This window comes from Siniperca chuatsi, linkage group LG6 (genome assembly GCF_020085105.1).
Source record: "Siniperca chuatsi isolate FFG_IHB_CAS linkage group LG6, ASM2008510v1, whole genome shotgun sequence".
In the NCBI taxonomy this organism is placed as follows: domain Eukaryota; kingdom Metazoa; phylum Chordata; class Actinopteri; order Centrarchiformes; family Sinipercidae; genus Siniperca; species Siniperca chuatsi.
In genome coordinates, this window is record NC_058047.1 from 20,387,979 (window position 1) to 20,407,146 (window position 19,168).

The following is a 19,168-nucleotide window of genomic DNA, read 5'->3' on the forward strand; positions in this document are numbered from 1 at the left end:
CACCGTCATGCTAACATTCAAATTATACATTACAAATAAAGCACCACCATATATGGCGCAGACACAATGTGTTTTGGCCTGACATACATCAAGAGTAGTATAGTAAACTAGTTTGGTTCCGAAGGATATTTACAAATAGCGGCTAAGGTCTTGTTTGAGGACATATCTATCGAGGTTAGGCCACCTATAGTGTTTTTAAGTCTGAATTGTCCCAGAAGTCCAGCGGCAGACTGCAACCATGGGCTTGTTGTCACCCTGTCTTCCTGTTTGTCTCGGTCTGTCTCCCTGAGGCGATCCTGTGGGGTGACAGAGGTCATAGAACAGCTCATTAACCCCACCCCAACAGCCCACACATTGCTGCAGTCCTCGGGCCCTGGCTACACACACACACATTTTATAATGCTCCACTAATAGCAGTTAAGTCGACTTAAGCCCACTCCGTAAGCAGTATGTTTTCAGGGATGCACTATGAGACATGTATGTGTCTTGCATGTTGTATGTAGTATCACTGCATCTAAATATGTTTCTGCCAGATGTGGCATACTGCACATTTCCATATTTGACAAATTGCATAGTTTGCATTTTTCTTAAATAAAACCCCTTTTCAACATTTACTATAATACAAATCCACACTGAGTAATATATTAGAGTATGAGATGATTTATTCAGTCATGTTGAACCTGTTGGCCAGATGTCTCGGGGCTCCAAGTCATTAATTGTTATGTTTGTAAGGTATCTAAAAACACAGTGGGATATGGTGTTATTTTCCATGTTCAGACATCATTGTTGCAGTCAAAACATATTGGATAAGCGGAACAGCAGCACTTCAGGGGCTAGGAGATGCCTGGGAGCTGTTGTCTGGTGTCTCTAGTTATATTATTCCCTCACTCTGTGCATGTGAATGTACACGCGTATGTGTACGCATGTGCCTGCAACTGTTTCTGTTTACATGTTTGTCTATATGCTTATGCGCCAAGGTGTGGTTTTATAATCTCACTTGCTTGTGTATATGTGCGTGCACACCATCGTCATTAAGGCTCAAAGTAAATGAGCCTCTTACTGCCCTCACAATGAACACTTGGAGACAGGCAGGAAAACAGCGAGACACACACACACACTAGCCTCATTTTCACCAGTATACACCTTTCTCCAGGGATATAAAATGTCCCTGCCTCTGCACACTGTGGGACATGAGTTTCATCCAAACTAGCTGCCGTCCTCAATAAAACCCACGTGAGCAATCTCCGCAGTATAGATTTCCAGTTTCTCTTAGGGTATATTTTGTTCAGATCAGGTGTTTAAACGGCTCAATATGACAATAATTAGGCAGCGCTGAAGACATGTGTTCTTTCTTATGTTGATAAGGGACAATGACCTTTAACCTGTGCACCCCTGTAGTCCCCCCACCACTGCAACCCATCCGTCCCATATGCCCCCAGCCAACACCCCACTACCCCCTCTTCTTGCCCTGTCCAGCTCCCATCAGGAAGGATAGAGGGGGGATTGGACAGGCTTGGAGCCTCGCCTCTGGCCATCTCTCCTCCTCCCCGGAGAACAGAGGACTGAGGTGCCTTTAAACCACTGCGGCAAAAACCCTACCAAAACCCTGCAGTCATTAATATGCAAAAATGCAAATGAGTAGGTAATTAAGAGCTGGAGCTCTCTGGAGGCTCTTTGATTGCTAATGAATTCTAATCTGCAAAGAAAGGGGGGAGGGGAGGAGAAAAAGAGATGAAAGAAATAGAGAAAACAACGAAAGAGAGAAGCCTCAACCCGAAATTTGTCATATCCATAAGTTCTCATATTGGATTTGTTTTTACCAGCAAGCTGTGGACTAAATTATTAGCTTAGTTATTTGGGACAAGTTCTTTATGATATGTATACAAGCCGAGAGTATTTGGGAAAATATACTGTAAATGGATAATGAACAGCCTTCAAAACACATTTATATCAAGTTAGGAGATCGATTTGTTGTATTTCTTTCTCAGTAAACGGCCATGAAAATAAGAAGTCATGTTTTCCAATGCAGATGACATTAATGACATGAGTATCATGCTGTTTGTAATGGACACAGTGTAGTCATTGTGTAGATATAGCTAATTAGAGGTGAACATGACAGGCGAGCAGACACTTCTGACCAGCGGCTACCAAAGAAAATAGAAGGTCAGATATCTCAACAGTGTGTTCTTTGCTGCAATAGCAGCTGTGTGCTGAAGTAAAGGAGATGTCATTTCATCACTTTTGTGAGCCATAACACATCCCCACTTCCACTCTAACTCATTCAGTCTGTCACTCACGCACACACACACACACACACAGACATGCACACACTGCTGTTATTGTTGTTGCAGTGCTCCCACGACACCAACAATCTCTGCTTCCCTCCCCCACACGGGCTCACATCTATCTCCCTTTCACTATCCTCTCCCCCCCCTCCCCGTCCTGGGTAGCCCTGACATGCCTACTTCAATTGATTTAGAGTCAATTCAGCTTCTGATCTGATTGTTATCATGTGACTTTTTCGCACACCTCCCCCTCGATATATATGACTACTGTATTATTTTCAGAATGGGGTAGAAATTTTTTTGGCTCTGGTAGGAATACTCCTCTCTACTATGCACTTTCTCTGTCTGCTTGCTCCACTCTCTGTCTTTCTGTTTCTCTATATCTCTCACCTTCCCATTCTTCATCTCTCAAAAAAAAAATAATAAATAACCCAACACAAATTCAACTGCCACCACAGTCTCCCATCTGCTCTTTTCCTCAGCTGTACATTCTGGTGGTGGGGCTCTCAATTGCCCGGCTTTGTAAACAGGAAGCTGGTGTTCTGTTCACTGTACCTGAAGGATGGGTGGCAGAACAGGGGCACCCATACAACTGCACAATAATGGGAATCCAAGATGGCAAGGAGGGGTCCCATAAAATCACCAGAGAGAATAGAGGAAGTTGGGATGCAGGAAAGCTTTTGTCAAATAAGAGCAGACAGAAGTCAAAAGGATGAATTGAGTTTTTCCTTTAGTAAATAGATGATTTAGTTTGTGTATGTCTTTCTGTATTGGATCGAGAACTGTAGTGTTTGGGAGGATTAATGTCATGGACAATCCCTCAAACTCATTTTCTTTCTCACTGTGGAGCTTTGTGGGAATTACAGTTTCAGGATAAGGGAGAGAGACGATGGTCCCATTTGTGATGAAGTTAAATCTGGGTTCATTGTGTCCCTTTTGTAATGTTATACCTTTGAGTTTGGCTGTTTTGAATACTTGTTTGAATTCAAGAAGATATGCTGTCCACACTTGTTCCAAAACAGTTGCTCTGCTTTACTTATGTTTTCCAGCTATTGCTGAAAGGGGATAGCTTAACCTTGTGGATTATTGCCCTGTTTAAATCACTCACTCCACTCTCCACACATTTTATTGTTGTTTAACATGTTGGAAGTCAGTGCAAGTTAGGGTGTTTTCTGCCAGGCGAGCTGTAATAGGGGGAAGAAGCTTGACGGGAGTCAGTTTATCATGAGCACAGAGAGCACAACAGATAGATTCCCAGTGTCTCCTCCCCTTCAGCGCAGATAGACTCAGAGCATGGGCACTCAGCCAACACTATCAATCTATCCGCTCCTACCCCCAGCCTCTAACTCTTATTGGAGGACAGCTTCCAAAGGGGCAAGGAAGCATGAATCATAGCCCGGCTATGAGAAGCTGTTATGCCTCTAAATACACGTGTTGTGGCTCAAAATCACTCCGTTGCTTCGCCATTAATGACCATCTCGCAAGTGATTGTCACAGCCCTGTAACAAAGTTGTAGCATTTAGGAGGGGCTGAGGCTGTTCAGGGAGAGGGATTGTTGGTCTTGGCCTAGTTTTCTTGTCTGATCAGAAACCTGTGCACCTCTGCCCTTCCCCCACCCAAACCTAAGCCTCTACTATTACAGGCTGTGAGGGGCTCAGTATGGAACGAGGTGAGCAGCTTGCCTCACCACTGAGCTCTGTGTGCGCTATGTGTGCTGCCTATACTGTATGGTTACGGGCTCATCATTGTGTGTGATATTACCCAGTGATGTGGTTTGGCTTGCATGACTGGCTTCCTATGAGCAGAGCAGTATGGCAATGAGGGCTAAAGGTGTATGACATGTGAGAGTGTTGAGGCAGGTAGCTAACACTAAACCCAGCTATGAGACTATGGTAACAAAACATTGCTTTCTGACTGGAGGTTAAAGCAGCTAGAATCAAAGGTGGCATATGTGAGGCATCTATAGGACTGCCCTCTTTATTTGTTCTCTACAAAGCATTATTGATTAAAAAAAATCAAAAGAGGATTAAGTAACTAGTACACATTATTACACACTGTTATTTCTTGTGTGAATTTATGTAATTTAAAATATGTGTACATAGATAGATATGTCATTAATATGCACAAATGTATAACCGGTTAGCACCAATGTGCCAAACATATGCTAATTTTCCATGTGCATCTGTTGTTAATTACAGATATGAAGCCGGGAATGGCTCAAAGGAATCATTGAGGGCATGTGTGACAACATCCCTCCCCATTCTGCCTTTAACTGTCCATTGTACTGTGAATGTATTTTGAGATTATAGATGACATGTTTGTGTTTTTGTTTGGCCCCTCCTGTATAATGACACTGTAAGCTTTTAGGTTTCCATGTGGTAGATTACCTATAGTTATTGTGGATAAAAAAACATAGTTTTAGCATAAAAACTGAGCTTTTAGAGGTCACTATCTGTTCTTTTATGTCCATGTTAATTGTGAAACAAACAAAATAGTGGACAGCACAGCATTACAATGTTCACATATTCCCGGCTTCACTAAGTATTTTGTAATAGCTGAATGTAAAATTGCATTTCTCAATATCAGGAATAACATATTTGACCAGCTATTGCCCTTGGCTCCAATGAGAAAGTGGTGCCACCCTAATTCACTTGTAAAAAAAAAAATAGGTATGATGGCAATATAGTCCAAGGGAGGATAATGCTTTAAAACACATTTCTTCTGTCTGCGGCTTCTTTTTACACAACCAACTTCTGTTTAACCTTGTGTCACTGTTAGATGCACTCTGTGTTCATTAAGGTGAAGATCCTCACTATATATATTTTTTTTCTTATTCTTTTTTTACCGCCCCCCTCCCTCTCTTCAGCCTGGCTGCCCTTGTACATGCTCTCCATGTCAGACCCAGCTGTTACTACAAACTACTTGGAGGGCTTACAAGCCTCATTGCTAATACTGACAACGGCACTATTCTTACTCAAGGCCTAACGTCTACTGGAAAAAGCGAGAATATGGGAGATTTTCTCTGCCACCACCATAAATTCATTTCCCCAAACAGATGTTTCCATCTGTTCAAATCTAATCTTTTGATTAATACATTCCTCCAAGAAAGGATTCCAAATAGGTGTTAGACAAATAACTCAAGATGCCCTTTCTTTGATGGCTGTGATTATTTTCTGACGCTACGGCTGTCTTTTTGTCAATGTGCATGAGTACCTGTGCGTGCATATCTGCATATGTGCATGTGTGACCAAATGTGAATGTGTGCATGGTATGTATGTGAAGATATTTATGGCCCATATGTGTGTTTGTTCCGAGCAGTAACATTCCTAAGACGGTCCATGAGCCTAATTAATGTTCTGTGCTAAGGTTTTTCCTTTACTCAGGGGACATCCAATGGATTACTTACCTATACGTCCTATTGACAGCAAATCCCCCTTCTCATTGGTAACCTCTGTGTAAATAGACAGTTTGAGGCATTAGGGTATATAAAACACTAGGCAGCTATGTAGAATTTGCATTTGCCATGTCTTAATTTTGTTATACAGCTCACACCCAAGACATGGGCATCCTGCCCACCTAGTGACTCAAAAGATACTTGAGTCACTGTGGCCTTTGTAGTGGTCGATAACTGTGTGCTTAGATGTTGAATAAATCTTTCTGTATCTTAAGGTTTCTGGGGTTTTTGGTCTTTCTAAAATAGTATATGTCTAGAATGTATATAACATGGCCATTTTGGAGGTTGTAGACCAGAAACAAAGAAGGGTTATCTTAACTTCCCTCTTCTTTGACAAGGTTTGCCCTCAGGTTAAAAACAACAGCTGTCTAACACCTACATACATTTTTCAAAAGAGTGGTTATTGTTTTTTTGTGTGTGTGTGAGGGATGTTGTGAGCATATTGGATAAAGGCAGGAAACACATTAGTTACATATCAGGGCCTTCTAATCTTATTCCATTGTAAGTTGTTCATCGTCATCATGGTAACTGAACTGCAGTTAATTTCTACCTATTGGTCTTGTTCTCTTGTAAATGCAGCATTTTAACATTACAGATACATTTGCGTTGATAATCTGGTGTGCCCTCCCTGTTTGAACTGTTTTCTCTGAACTATTTTCCTCTCCCCCCTTACTCTGTGATCCTATACTCTCTGCTCTCCTTCCTCTCCACTCTGCTCTGGAGCAGGCAGTTACTAGGGGTGTGTTGGTCTTATGTTTATCAGCTCATTCACAAAAAGGCCGGCTAGCCTACGTAAAAATTAGAGCAAGGATTCATCTATTAGTTGACTGACAGAAAATTAATCGGCAACTATTTTGATAATCTATTAATTGTTTCAGTCAGTTTTCAAGCAAAAATCCCAAACATTTGCTGGTTCCAGATTCTTTACTGTGAGGATTTGATGCTTTTCTTTGTCATAAGTGATAGGAAACTGAATACTTTTGGGGTTTGGACTACTGGTCAGGTTAATCAATAATAAAAATAATTCTTAGTTGCAGCCCTAGTGGAAATAATGTTTCATGATTACAGCGTTTTATCATTTTGAAGTAAAATCAGCAGGACAAAATATTATTTTGGAACCGGACAGTGTCTGGAAACATGTTAATTTTAACATCTAATTTGCGTATTTAAGTGGTAAGTTAAAAATAAATAAAACTAGTCTAAATAGTTCCCCTTATAACCCATACATCAGAAAATAAATATAATAGCCTATAGTTAAAAAAAAACATTCAGCTTATGTCATACAGTTGTATTGATATAAAAAATAGCAATAAGTACTAATAATTAAAGGGACAGTTCACCCCAAAATCAAAAATACATATTTTTCCTCTTACCTGAAGTGCTATTTATCCATCTAGATTGTTTTGGTGTGAGTTGCCGAGTTTTGGAGATATCGGCCATAGAGTTGTCTGCATTTTTTTTTAAAATATAATAGTACAATATGAGGAAAAATATGTATTTTTGATTTTGGGGTGAACTGTCCCTTTAAGATAGTTTTACATGTAGCATCATTTAAATGTTGAGACAACATTTTACAGTAACAATTTAAATTGTAATTTGGCTTATTTGTTGCTGTTGTTATTGTAATGAAAACAAACTTATTTATAGCCGTGGGTTGAAGATATTGGGTTTTGTTTTTTTTGAAAAAGGGAAAAGAGGACACACCAACCAAAGTAATAAAATGATGTCAGCGGGCATGTTGGAGCCCCCCTCAGCCAGCCTCCCTGAGCACACAGGGAAAGTGAGCGTCAAGAAGAAGGCGGGTACAAGTTGGATTTCCAGCCGTTGGCTGGCTGCCGTTGCTGCCAATCAAACGCACACGCTTCCCCATTGGTCGAGCTCTCTCGCATTTATCGTGCCATCTCGTCAAGCTGCTGCTGTGTAATCGCAGGTAACTTTCTTACAATAGCCTTCCGCTGGACGACCTAGTGCTCGTAGCGCTCCTGCATTTTGAGGATTGCAGATACAGCACGCAACACTGAGCTTCGGAATTAGACATTTCCGTCGTTTTGGCCACCGGAAGACGTTAAAGCAGTATTTTTTTCTGTGTAAAAATACCCCGTCTCTCAAAGGCGTTTGAAATCGGACACCGCTGGCATTGAGGCCCTCACTTTTGTGCGGAGGGATACGATGTTGCGTCTGACAATGTGGACGGAGGTGGTGAAGATGTCTACGAGAAGAATGAAATCATCTCAGTTGTAACAACAAAAAAGGAAGACGCGAGATTAGTTACTATAATAGATTTGTTTGCACACAGACTTGTTACATTGAAGCAAACACGTGGGCGCTGTGTGAAAAACAGGCTTACCGGGACAAAAGGAAGACATCTACGGTGCTCCAATGCGTTTCATGCACTGAGGTCGAAATTCTCTTGAAGTTTTATGTTTTTCCCCTTGCGAGTCTCAGCTTTTCTTTTTACTGTTGGATATCAGACACTTGGAGAGGAGAGGTAAAAACACCTTCTTTCACTTCATGTATCGGGGGACGTTGCATGAATTCGATGGGTTTCTCTGACACCTATTTTGACGCCTGCAATTTTCGAAAAGTTTTTGGGAATGTGTGGTTAAAGCGGGGGATGTAAGTTTTTGTCTGGTTTGAGGTGGTGAGCCAAGTGTGTGATGGTCTCCGCATCGACCACGGAGAGGAGGAAATTACTCCTTTGTTCTGCAAAAAGACTCGACTAACGTTAAATGTTAGTCCTGCCTAACAAGCCTCATTTTGTTTTTCACCGTGTGTCTCCGCCACTAGCTCTAGCTAGTACGTGGAAATATGAAATCTTTACGTTGTGTAACGTTAATGTTGGTGAGCATTTTAGCTAAACTTTGTGTTGTGGGCCTACATTTATTTTCCATACAAGCCAGAAACAAACTTTCCATAAAACCCATTTGGTAGCCCTTTAAACATTCCTTTATGGAAGTGTCTGGCCACCAGCTAGACTTTATTTTATTGCACATTTGGCAGGAAATTCCTCATGCTCCCACCCCCACCGTCTCCTCCACTGAACTCCCTCATAATGCACGACTTGAACCCTAATATGTGAGAGAAAGAGCTCCGTATTTGTTGCATGAAGTTTGGAGCATTGCTGTTATTCTCCAGGATTGCGGCCGTTGCACTTGTTTTACACACGTTGTTTTCACTAGGAAGACACAACTGGAGATTGTGGTTTTGTTAGTCTTCAGGATGATGTCAACATAGTTCAAAATAAATGGTGAATGGGTTAGTTGTCAGCAGTAGCTTGGCCCTGGATGTGGCCTAGCGGAGATGATCAAATAATGTACAGCCTACATCCTGTGGTGCCCTAGATGTTTACTGTAATTGTTCTAAACAATTTGACCCAAAGTGGTTATTGTTTATAATTACATGTCTTTGGCACAAGACATTTACATCCGTTTGTTTCGGACAGTGTTTGAATCAACAGTTGAATATGCTTTTCTGTTCAGCACGGCTGCGCTTGTTGTTTCTGTAGTAATAGCATTGACATAAACACATGTTATAGTTACTTTACTTTGCCTTTATTTCCCCACATGGCAGGACAAATGACACCAAAAACATATACAACCTATGCGGACTGAATTGTGCTTTTAAATTACAAAATCTTCACTGTCAACAACAGTTATTCTCAAGTAATTACCTGCTTGCTAGACAGGTAGAATGATCTTAATTTGGCCCATTATTATCTTTGAAAGCCATAGTCAGGTACTGAGGCAGGCGCACACATTTAAGTCTTGTTTGCTGTTATGCATTTATATTAAAGATTAAGTTTTTGGTCTAAAGCATCTGTTTAGCTCAGTGGTTTGTTTCACTCGAAGTGCAGGCTTCTTTTGTGGATAATGACCTGCCTTCTCTGCCTTGTGTGGGGTGACAAAGACCCCTAATCTGCTTGCTTCAAATATTGATCCAGTAGTAGCTGAAGATGCCATTTTGTTACATTAAGCCCCTCCATGTGCTCTACTCTATTTAAGTCAGTGGTTAAATAATATTTGCAAATCTTAATTTTATTTTAGTGGTGTGTATGACCTGTTTTGTCCTTTTTATTGGCCATCTTATCCAAAAGTTTGACAGCCGTGGTCCTAGCCTTTTTACACTTGGGGCTATGTGGTGTGTGTGTGTGTGTGTGTGTGTGTTCACTTCCTTTCCTTGTCTCAAGGTTACATTAGTTCTGCTCGCCTGAGTTCACTAGACTTCGACTGCACCGTTTGTCCCCCCTGAAGTGACTTGTGTTATTTTCATACATGTAGAAAATTATTTATTACATTTAATACTTTTGTTTGTTTTGCTTTCAAGTGGCTCCTAATTTTATATTTTTATTTCTTGACATAAATGTAAATATTCAGAGTTCCCCTAGTTTACATTTTACAACTTAAATTCCCTCTAAAACATCCATCGTTTTTGTTTGATTGCATCAATTTATGCCTGTGCTGTACTACAATAGAGGCTGTAAAAGCACACCACCTGTTGGTGTCCAAGTGCCTCTATTCCTCCGCTCGCTCCTCTTACCACTAGTTCCCTGTGAGGCTTGCAGAACCACCGCTCAGCATCAGAGAGCGGCCTCGGGCTTGCGTTGGAATGCAAAACACAGGGTAAATCCAGTATTCATGCTCACTGTGTCATTTGACAAGGTTCTTTCTGAGTTGACATATGGTAATTTGGTAATGACGTGTTTGCATACAGTCATTAGCTCTGCCTTTCACCCCTATTTCCTTGGGCTAACAATAGTCCCAATTATGTCTGTAATTGTAAATGTATTACAATCTCTTTTATGTAGCAATGATTGACATATGGTTGTGTTATTTACCAGGGTTGCGTAAAATGAAAGAGATTTTTTTTAAGTCATTACTTGGTAGTGATTTGACTAAGGGCAGAGTATTTATTTCATGGCAGTGTCTCTTCTACTGCTTGGATGGGAAGGCAGCGTCTGGCTGAAATTAGCATTTTTAAGTAGACCTGGCTAAAGTGTATAGTTTTAAGTAGCCTAATGTTGTTTTCCCTCGTATTTCAGTGAGTTAGTAATTTGAGCTGTAGGTTTTGGCCAGCTGAGACTCAATAGACGATCATTGATTTTCATATTGTAACTTCTCAGATGCACAAGAGTTTAGCCTCTCACCTGGATCTATATTTTGTTATATTGAAAATTTTGAAACACAAATTTGATGCGTTGGCAATACGAAAGTTGTTTTATTTTATTTTTTTATTTTTTTAAAGAAAAATGCTGACATAGGCCTACATTGGTATCTTATGGGAGAAATTCTGATTCTTATTCTAACAACTTGCCAATATGAATCATCTCTTAAGGGTTGTGAAATAGCAAAGGTAGAGTAGTTTGAATCATTCATTACCATCATCCTCTGTTTTTTAAGAGCTACATGTAACTTCTCTTTGTGCTTGCTAGTGCCATTAAAATCCTGTATCTGCAAATTTCTCTCATAGGGTTTATTAGAGACTGAAGGGTATGAACGAACAGCAGCAAAGAATGGCTGCAGTGGGAACTGACAAGGAACTCAACGACCTCCTGGATTTCAGTGCGGTAAGAGAGTGGGAGAGCAGTCTGGGTGGTTCTGGGTGGCATTGGGAGGAAGAGCTAAAGAGAGTGCGATACAGGTCTGGGTATGGGCAGAGGAGAGCTGGAGGTCTGAATGAGAGAGGTGGGGAAAGGGGCGAGGAAAGAAAATCAGTGGGAAGCTTAATTTCTCAATCTGCAACAGAAATTTTTGGAATCTTTTTTTTTTTTTTTTTTTTTTTTTTTAACAGTAGGTTGTGTCAGCTCAAGATATTTCCATCCTTCATTCTTGGCATGCAGAGGTAGTGCTGATTACATCAAAGCATGGCAAGTAAAATACTGCTATACCTCAGAGTGACTGGTGAAAATGAATTCAGGTTTTAAACATAGGTTATTCAATTATGTAGGTGATGGAGAGATACAGCAACAAGGAAGTGGATCTTTACTACAATGAACTGGTGTCCACTGTAAAATGTAAATAGTGAATCAGGAACGACTGCAGGAAACAGTGGAAATAATTTCACCCGTTCGTCTTTTTAACAGAATCTGATGGTGAAATGTTGTTATACGAACTGGGTTGAGCAGACAGCTTCTGCATTTCTTTTTGTCATATTTTTAGTCTTTAGGAAGACATTTTCACAGAGGTATCCTCCAGACATTATCTACAAAGTGGATAGAGGTATCCTGTTCAGCTTTTATATACCTGTGTTTTATTTAGTTGAGAAGCCTTTGTTGCGCTTTACGCTGACATAAATATCTCATAGGCCCAATGGAGCTGTGTTAGTTTTTTTCTCCTAAATGAATTGAATAGCTGGTAGGGCTAAATTGCCAGCTCTGGATAATTTTTATATATGGGGCACAACAGCGTCAAAACCTTGACTCCTAATGAATATTTGTCAGCAGACTTACTGTCACATGAGGTTTCTTTTGACAAAGTACAGTTGATTAACACTCAAGTCATTGACATTTTGTGATGTGTAACACTGGGGAACAACAGGACAGTGATTTTTATAAAAAAAAAAAAATTTGTTGTGCATGAATATTGTTGGTGGAGCTCCATTAATAATGACTTGCATGATTCAGTCAGCTGTGTTGTTAATGTAGTCCTATTCTCTGCCATACCATCGGTATTTAAAGGAAACCTTACCCCACGAAAGAAAAACACTCCCTGTTGTGAAGCGGGTTTGTGGGAGGTTCTCATTAGACAGTTGGGTTTGTGTTAGAAAATCTCTGATTGATCGGCTGCCAATTTGTATCAGCAGATGTTCCATCTAAGTATGACATTGATAATTGGGTGAGAAACTGTCGAATAATATACAAACAAATTTCCTCCTCTTTGTTTATTTGCTGGCGAGTCACAGAAATGCATGCTAGATTGGATGCGGAATAAAGCAAAACTAAAAATGTTTTGAGATATCTGCGATCAAATGTAACGGGGGAAAAAAGATAGTGACTGCGTAGACCTACCCTGTTTATATATATATTAAAAAAAAAGAGAGAGAGATCATATGTGGTTGTGGCAGATTGTGTTATGGTGCCCTACTTACAAAAAGGTTTGGTTTGTATAGTAGAGTTTAGCCACGTCACTGAAAGATGCCACATAGCAGATATTTTGACCACACCATAGCCTCATGGTAAAGCCCACATTGGCTCGGTGACAAAACCCACGGACTCATTAGTGTTTTAAAAGTTAAAGTTGATACTGCAGGTATTATATGAAAATATGTCTGAAAGATTCCATAATGCTGTATATTTGCCTTGGGAAAACTGTACCTTTTGAAATGTGGTATTTTGTAAATAAAGACCTTTTTAAAGGGACAGTTCACCCTAAAATCCAAAATATACATATTCCCTCTTACCTGTAGTGCTATTTATCCATTTAGATTGTTTTGGTGTGAGTTGTCGAGTTCTGGAGATATCGGCCGTAGAGATGTCTGCATTCTCTCGAATATAATGGAACTAGATGGAACTCGACTTGTGGTGTTCAAAGCGCCAAAAAACTACATGTGAAAAACTCAACAGCAACGTCTCTTTCCAAAAATTCTGACCCAGTTACTCAAGATAAGCCACAGATATGTTGTGAGCAGTTTCATGTAGGAACTATCGGTAGAAAGAAAATAGTTCCTACACATTTGCTCATAACACATCTGTGTGCACCGCAAGCCGAGTGCCATATAGTCTTATTATATTAAAAAATGCAGACATCTCTACGGCCGATATCTCCAAAACTCGGCAACTCACAGCAAAACAATCTAGATGGATAAATAGCACTACAGGGAAGAGGAAAAATATGCATTTTAGATTTTGGGGTGAAATGTCCCTTTTTTATCAGCATGTTCTGCTGTAATGCTGGAAGTTGTCTTATCAATGGTGGAATCGCATGGTTTATACATTAGTTTATATCTCTGTTTAGACTGATACAAAACTGAAATGCCTGTAAGGGAAAAAAACCCACAACAACTGAATGACATGTGTATGTGATGTCATTTATTAGTGGAAATAGGATGTGTGAAGTGTGCCATCCTTTGCTTTGTTAGTTACGGTATCTTTCCTCTTTTGTCTTGTAGATGTTCGCGCCTCCAGTAGCCAATGGGAAGAACAGGACAATGACACTCGCCAGCAGTCAGTTTAGTGGATCAGGTAAGCTTTTAAGCTTGATATGAAAACCTATACTAAATTTCAAAGCAGTGTTACTGCTTTCTATAAACTATATGTCTTCCTGGGAAATGTTGGTTTTCATTTTTGCATCATTTTGTTCATGTAAACATGTTTGTTTCCCCTTGTGACATTACTGTGGCTGACTGTAAGTTTTGGCAAAGCAACAATATCCTAATTTATTGTTAAATCTATGATCTTTAGCATTCACATTAAATGTGAAAATGGAGTACAAATCAACATGTCTTCACAATTTACAGCTGATGGGGAAGAGCAAGAACTTCAAAGGTCAGCTCAACCAAATCACAAAAAATATTTTTGCACATAACCCTTGTGGTATCTAGCATGCAGTTTCAGTTTTATTTGCCCTGGTTTTGAGATCTCTGCCGCTGCCTCAGTAAGTACAATAGAGGTGAATTTAATTTGTGGTGCTCAAAGCTTTACAAAATTGCATTGTAAAAACTCAAACAGCCACACAAATTTTCCAGAAACAATTCTGGGTTTGTCGATAGACTTTGCTGACAACAGATTTCATTGGAATCATTTTTTACTTGTGCTTGTATCTGTTTATTCTAATATTTGTAATAGATTGAGTAGTGTAAGTACTGTTAGAAGAAATTCCCATTTAGTGATGTGCTTCAGCTTGCTCTATACCTGTTTATGTGGTTGCCCCTTGATTTAATCTGTATAGAAAAATGATCGATTTAGACCACAGCCCTGGCCCTTTTAACTGTCTTAAATGTAGCATTGAGACTTTGAGAAACAGAAAAAAATAGGCTGTAGCTTAAACCTTACCAGACCCAGGATATTCTTTGCATGAAGAATTGAAACTGAGCAGATTTATTACATGTCTACATGCGTTTTATCTTAACATATGTCTGATCATGTTTTCCCATTTCTTTTAGATTGTCTTTGTTTAACTATTTTAAAGTGCAAAGTAGCTGCAGTTAACCCCCCCCCCCAAGCACCTGAAGCCTTTGAGTACGCTTTTTTCTCTTCCTGAATGTTATTAGTAAGTCGTGTTACTTTCGTTCCTCTGTCACCTTGCCAATCTGGCGTGTGAAATTGAGTCACACTCCCCAGAGTTCCCCAGAGTGAGAACTTGGCCACTGAGGAACAAAGGCAAAAAAAGGGGCTTATGGACTTGAAACGACTCCCCCACCCTGAAGTGTAAAACACTCCTCCCCCAACACGGCACAGGGCTCTTACCCCCACTGATCTACAGGAAATAGCTTGAGTCCGAGACAATGTCCCTCACCCCCAGCTCGCAGCCTCTTAAACTGGCCCAGCATGCAGTGAGTGGCCAGAGTGGAAGAGAGAGCATGTTGAATAGAGGGATCAGCCTGTGGAAGGCAGGATTCTGTTTGTTTCTATTACAGCAGGCAATTACTAAGCAGTGAGGAGTTAATTCCCCCCATGTCCCAAAGTGTGGCCCTCGGTCATTGACACCCATTTTAATGCAATACTTCAAGCTGTCCCATTTAACTTTGGGAGATCTGCAGGTACCCTCTAATAGCACTTGGGAGTCAAAATGCTAACATCTGCGAATTCCAGCCCAGGAGTTTCTCGTAGATCTGTCATGTTATAACACACACAATGCATAGAATACAGTCTGTTTATATGAGGAAGAAAACTCATATAGATAGACTGTATTTATGAGTAAGAAAATTGGAAGCTTAAGTGTGGATTCTGTGTACATGATTTTTTTATTTAATTTTTTTTTATAGATGTAATGGCTGCATTTGTCAACAGGACCATCTTTTGAAACTCAGTCCAAAAGATAGCTTATTATTCCAAAATACGATATGGCTATGGGCCAGGAAACCTATTTATTAGAAATGATAACCATTAAAGAGCATTGTCCATCTATGACGTCACTTGTATATTCGGGGACCCAGCAGCGCGGGAACAGCAGTGAGCAGCCTAGTGGCCCACCAGACCACCTCTATTCATCAACACAAAAGTGCTCAGAGGGGTTCTAATTGCATTAGGCGTCCTTCTCCCTTCCTCAGTGACCAGAGTGTATGTGTGTGTTTGGGGAAGGGTGTGTCGGGTAGAGTTGAGGAAAGAGGAGAGGATTGGCAAGAAGTGTGGGATGTTTGAGAAGTAGGGGAGGCAGAGTGTGACGGTGTGTGGTGGGAGTTGGCCAAGCCCACAAGCCTTCAGGCAGGCGTCCCCTCTGTCACCTCTGCAGCTGCTGGCAACGTCTTCAACCCCCTTCACACACACAAACACAAATACACAGGACACGACAGGCTCGCTTCCCTTAGATCACAACAAACAACATTGTGAATTTACACATGTGGTCTCTCTTGGTAGCTAGCTTAATAGCTTTGTGTTTGACTTACTCTGTTGTATACCTGCACACGCCTGCAGTATTGTCATGTATTTCATTGTGCATTGGTGGGTTGTAGTTGGAAAATCTAAGCCCTCAAAAATAAAGAGGAAATCTCAAAGGAGAGTGGCTTCCTTCTTCAAATAAATTAGATGTTTTCAGAGCCTGCAGCCGCGAGAAGGCTTTGTGGCTCAGAAAATAAATATTTTTCTGGGTTCTGGTTGTGAGTCAGTATTTGTCTTGGCATGTGACTTTCACTAGAAGTACATTCACACTAGCCATGCCAAAATCTGGATGGATGTGATATACGTCCAGAAAACTATTGTTTTCATAACGACCCCATGTCATTTACATTTCTTATGTGCATGTCTAATTAGTAGATAATTCAAGGTATTTTCAATCTTTATTTAATTTAATTTTTCCAGTTTGGTCATCATGTCAATTGACTATTCAAATGTTCATCATTTACTTCACTTTGAGCTTTTATGTAGCACTAGTCAAATTGTCTATTGTCTGAAGATTGCATAAATTTTGGTATTAGATTTGTTAGTTAGCATGAGCTACAGTGCTCATGTACTTTGATGCTGTCTTGAAATAATCTTGGATGTCCTAAGTATGAACTGCATACTGAGTTAGTGGTACTTGCCATTTTTTTAAGGTTTCATTGTATTGTATTACTAATGTGATACAATACCCCATTTATGTTGTTATCCATGATTTAAAGAAGATTGTCGAACCATTGAAAGCTTCTTTTCTGCTTCTACCAATATGATGTAAGTACATAAGGAGGTGTGTTAGCACTGCTATGTAAGTATCACATTGACTATTGTATGTCATGGTAATCAATTGCAGCTATTTAAAAAGGCATCTACAGTAGCTGAGAACTGCAGTGTGAGAGCTTATTTTTAATGTTTTTTTTATTTTTAGTTTGTGTTGGACAGCAGCACAACTAGGCACCCGGAGAAATAAAAAGATTAAGAGTGAAGTAAGTGATGAAATAAGGATGAAATAAAGCCCAGATTGGGCAGATCTGTGTTTATCCTTTTTTAAATTTCATTGAAAATGCAGACTCAAAGTGTTCAGAGCAAACTTTTTTAGGTCACAGGCGAAAGGTTGGTTTAAAACAAAGTACTAAAAATATTTATACTGGCAAAAATAATTGATGTAGGAGTACATCACTGACCTACTTTGAACAGTACATATCTTGTTTTTACCATTTTACTTGCTTGTAGAGCAACACCGCAACATACCCAGAATCTAAATATTTAACGTCTCAAATGTAGTGGCCATGTGGCCCCAATTGATGAAGATAAAAGTAAGATTTTTTTTTTTATAACAGCATCTTAACCTTGGTGGGTCATTTTAAGAACTATATTTTGCATTACTTTATTAATTTGGTTGTCTGTGGTTTGGTTGTCAGTTTGTGTTCGATGTTACACATGACAAGAGATTAACAACAATAGAAAGATCGCTCCTCTGCCATAGTTGTGCTCTCTTAGGCTGGCTGAGCGTCAGTGTCACCTCAGCAGCTCTCCACCTTGTTTTAATTGCCTCCGAGTTAATTACTCCAGTAAGTGTGAAACAATGTTGTCAGACTTCTCCTGCACAGCCGTGCTTTCACTCTATCCTCTGCACCCCCGCTGGCCAAATGGATGCTTCATAGGCGGCTGAGTGGTGTATTGAAAATAGCTGTGAAGATTATGAAGTTTCTCTCTTAACTCTACTTGTTGGCTTGGTAGCCCTATCCAGTGCAGGTTATTGTTGACAGTGATGATGTGTAATTTTGTGGGTCACCTGTCAGTTTTTAAGTGTGTAGTACATCTGAAAATACTTAGTGGTCTACCAGCAATTTGGATGAAGCTAGAGTGTCTTGAAGTTGAAAAAAAGGTGTTTGAGTTAAAATACATCTATTCATTGCTAGGCTGAAGGTAGACAAGCTCATTGTTGATGTCTCACCTCTAAAGTGGATTTCATCTTGCTAATTTGATATTACTTTTCCTGGCACCAAGCTTTGGTTGAAGTGTCTATATACAAAATCTGTCATTTTTATTTAGCAGGAAGCCCGTCATCAGTGTCCTGTGCCATTCGACATGGCTGACGGTGGTGCAGCGTTTTATTAGTGCTGTGGCCTTTCAGCAGGGCCGATCTGACAGTGAGCGAGGCTGATCTTTTGAGGTCCCCTCTCCTCCCTGCTTGCCTGATTCTCCATGCTACTGGCATCAGCTCCATAGATCACGGCTGTCGCAGCGTGTGTAGGTGCTTGCACTGCTCTGTTAGTCTCATCACTCATTCTCACTCGTCAGCCATGCTGCTGATCTTGCTCAGACCCCTCTCACTCTGCCTTCCCTCTTGTTCCTCGCTCTCTCCCTCTCTGTCATCCCCTTGCTTTCTCCTTCCACTCGCTCACTCTCTCTCTCTTTTGCTTTCTCACACACATTTTTTTAATTAGGCAAAAATCAAAGACGAAATATGAATATTCATAAGGAAACTCCATTAATATGCACAATTATGCAAATCAGCCTGCAATTAAGGCTTGTGTCTCCAGAGAGCCTGGATAGCATTAGTGCATAAGACAGGGAGAATGGGATGATGGGGGTATTTTGGAGTTTTCTGCTCCACCAGTCTTTTGGCTGTGTTTTTCCTTTGTGCCATACATCGTTTCTTTCTTTACCTAAAACATTGTGGTTCATGTTTTGGCTCTACACATTTTGTTTTGTTATTTTATGTGCTTGTATATGTCAATTTGACTGAGTGACATTTAAATGTGGTTTAGATGACATTTTATCCTCTTGGATTACATTAGGGATGTGAATGGTTGGTTAATTTTCTGCTACTCAGTGACCGTAATAAACGCTAATGAGTAGCATTTCCTATGTTTATTTTTTCAGAAATGGTGTAACATT

General features: G+C 40.1%; 1 protein-coding gene across 17 annotated transcripts in view; it reads left to right on the top strand.

Annotated features, from left to right (window-relative positions):
• Positions 1–7,655: 7,655 nt before the first annotated feature.
• tcf3b (transcription factor 3b) overlaps positions 7,656–19,168 on the top strand; it is a 29,208-nt gene continuing 17,695 nt past the window's right edge. For 3 of the 17 annotated variants that reach the window (XM_044200663.1, XM_044200666.1, XM_044200667.1), the window contains exons 1-4: positions 7,659–8,227; positions 11,206–11,302; positions 13,843–13,915; positions 14,135–14,218. In XM_044200663.1, coding sequence (XP_044056598.1) covers positions 11,228–11,302; positions 13,843–13,915; positions 14,135–14,218 — 232 coding nt within the window. In that variant the 5' untranslated portion in view covers positions 7,659–8,227; positions 11,206–11,227. Of the gene's footprint in view, positions 8,228–10,210; positions 10,359–11,205; positions 11,303–13,842; positions 13,916–14,134; positions 14,219–19,168 lie in introns of all 17 variants that reach the window. The other 14 variants (XM_044200659.1, XM_044200661.1, XM_044200660.1 and 11 more) reach the window with 13 other exon arrangements.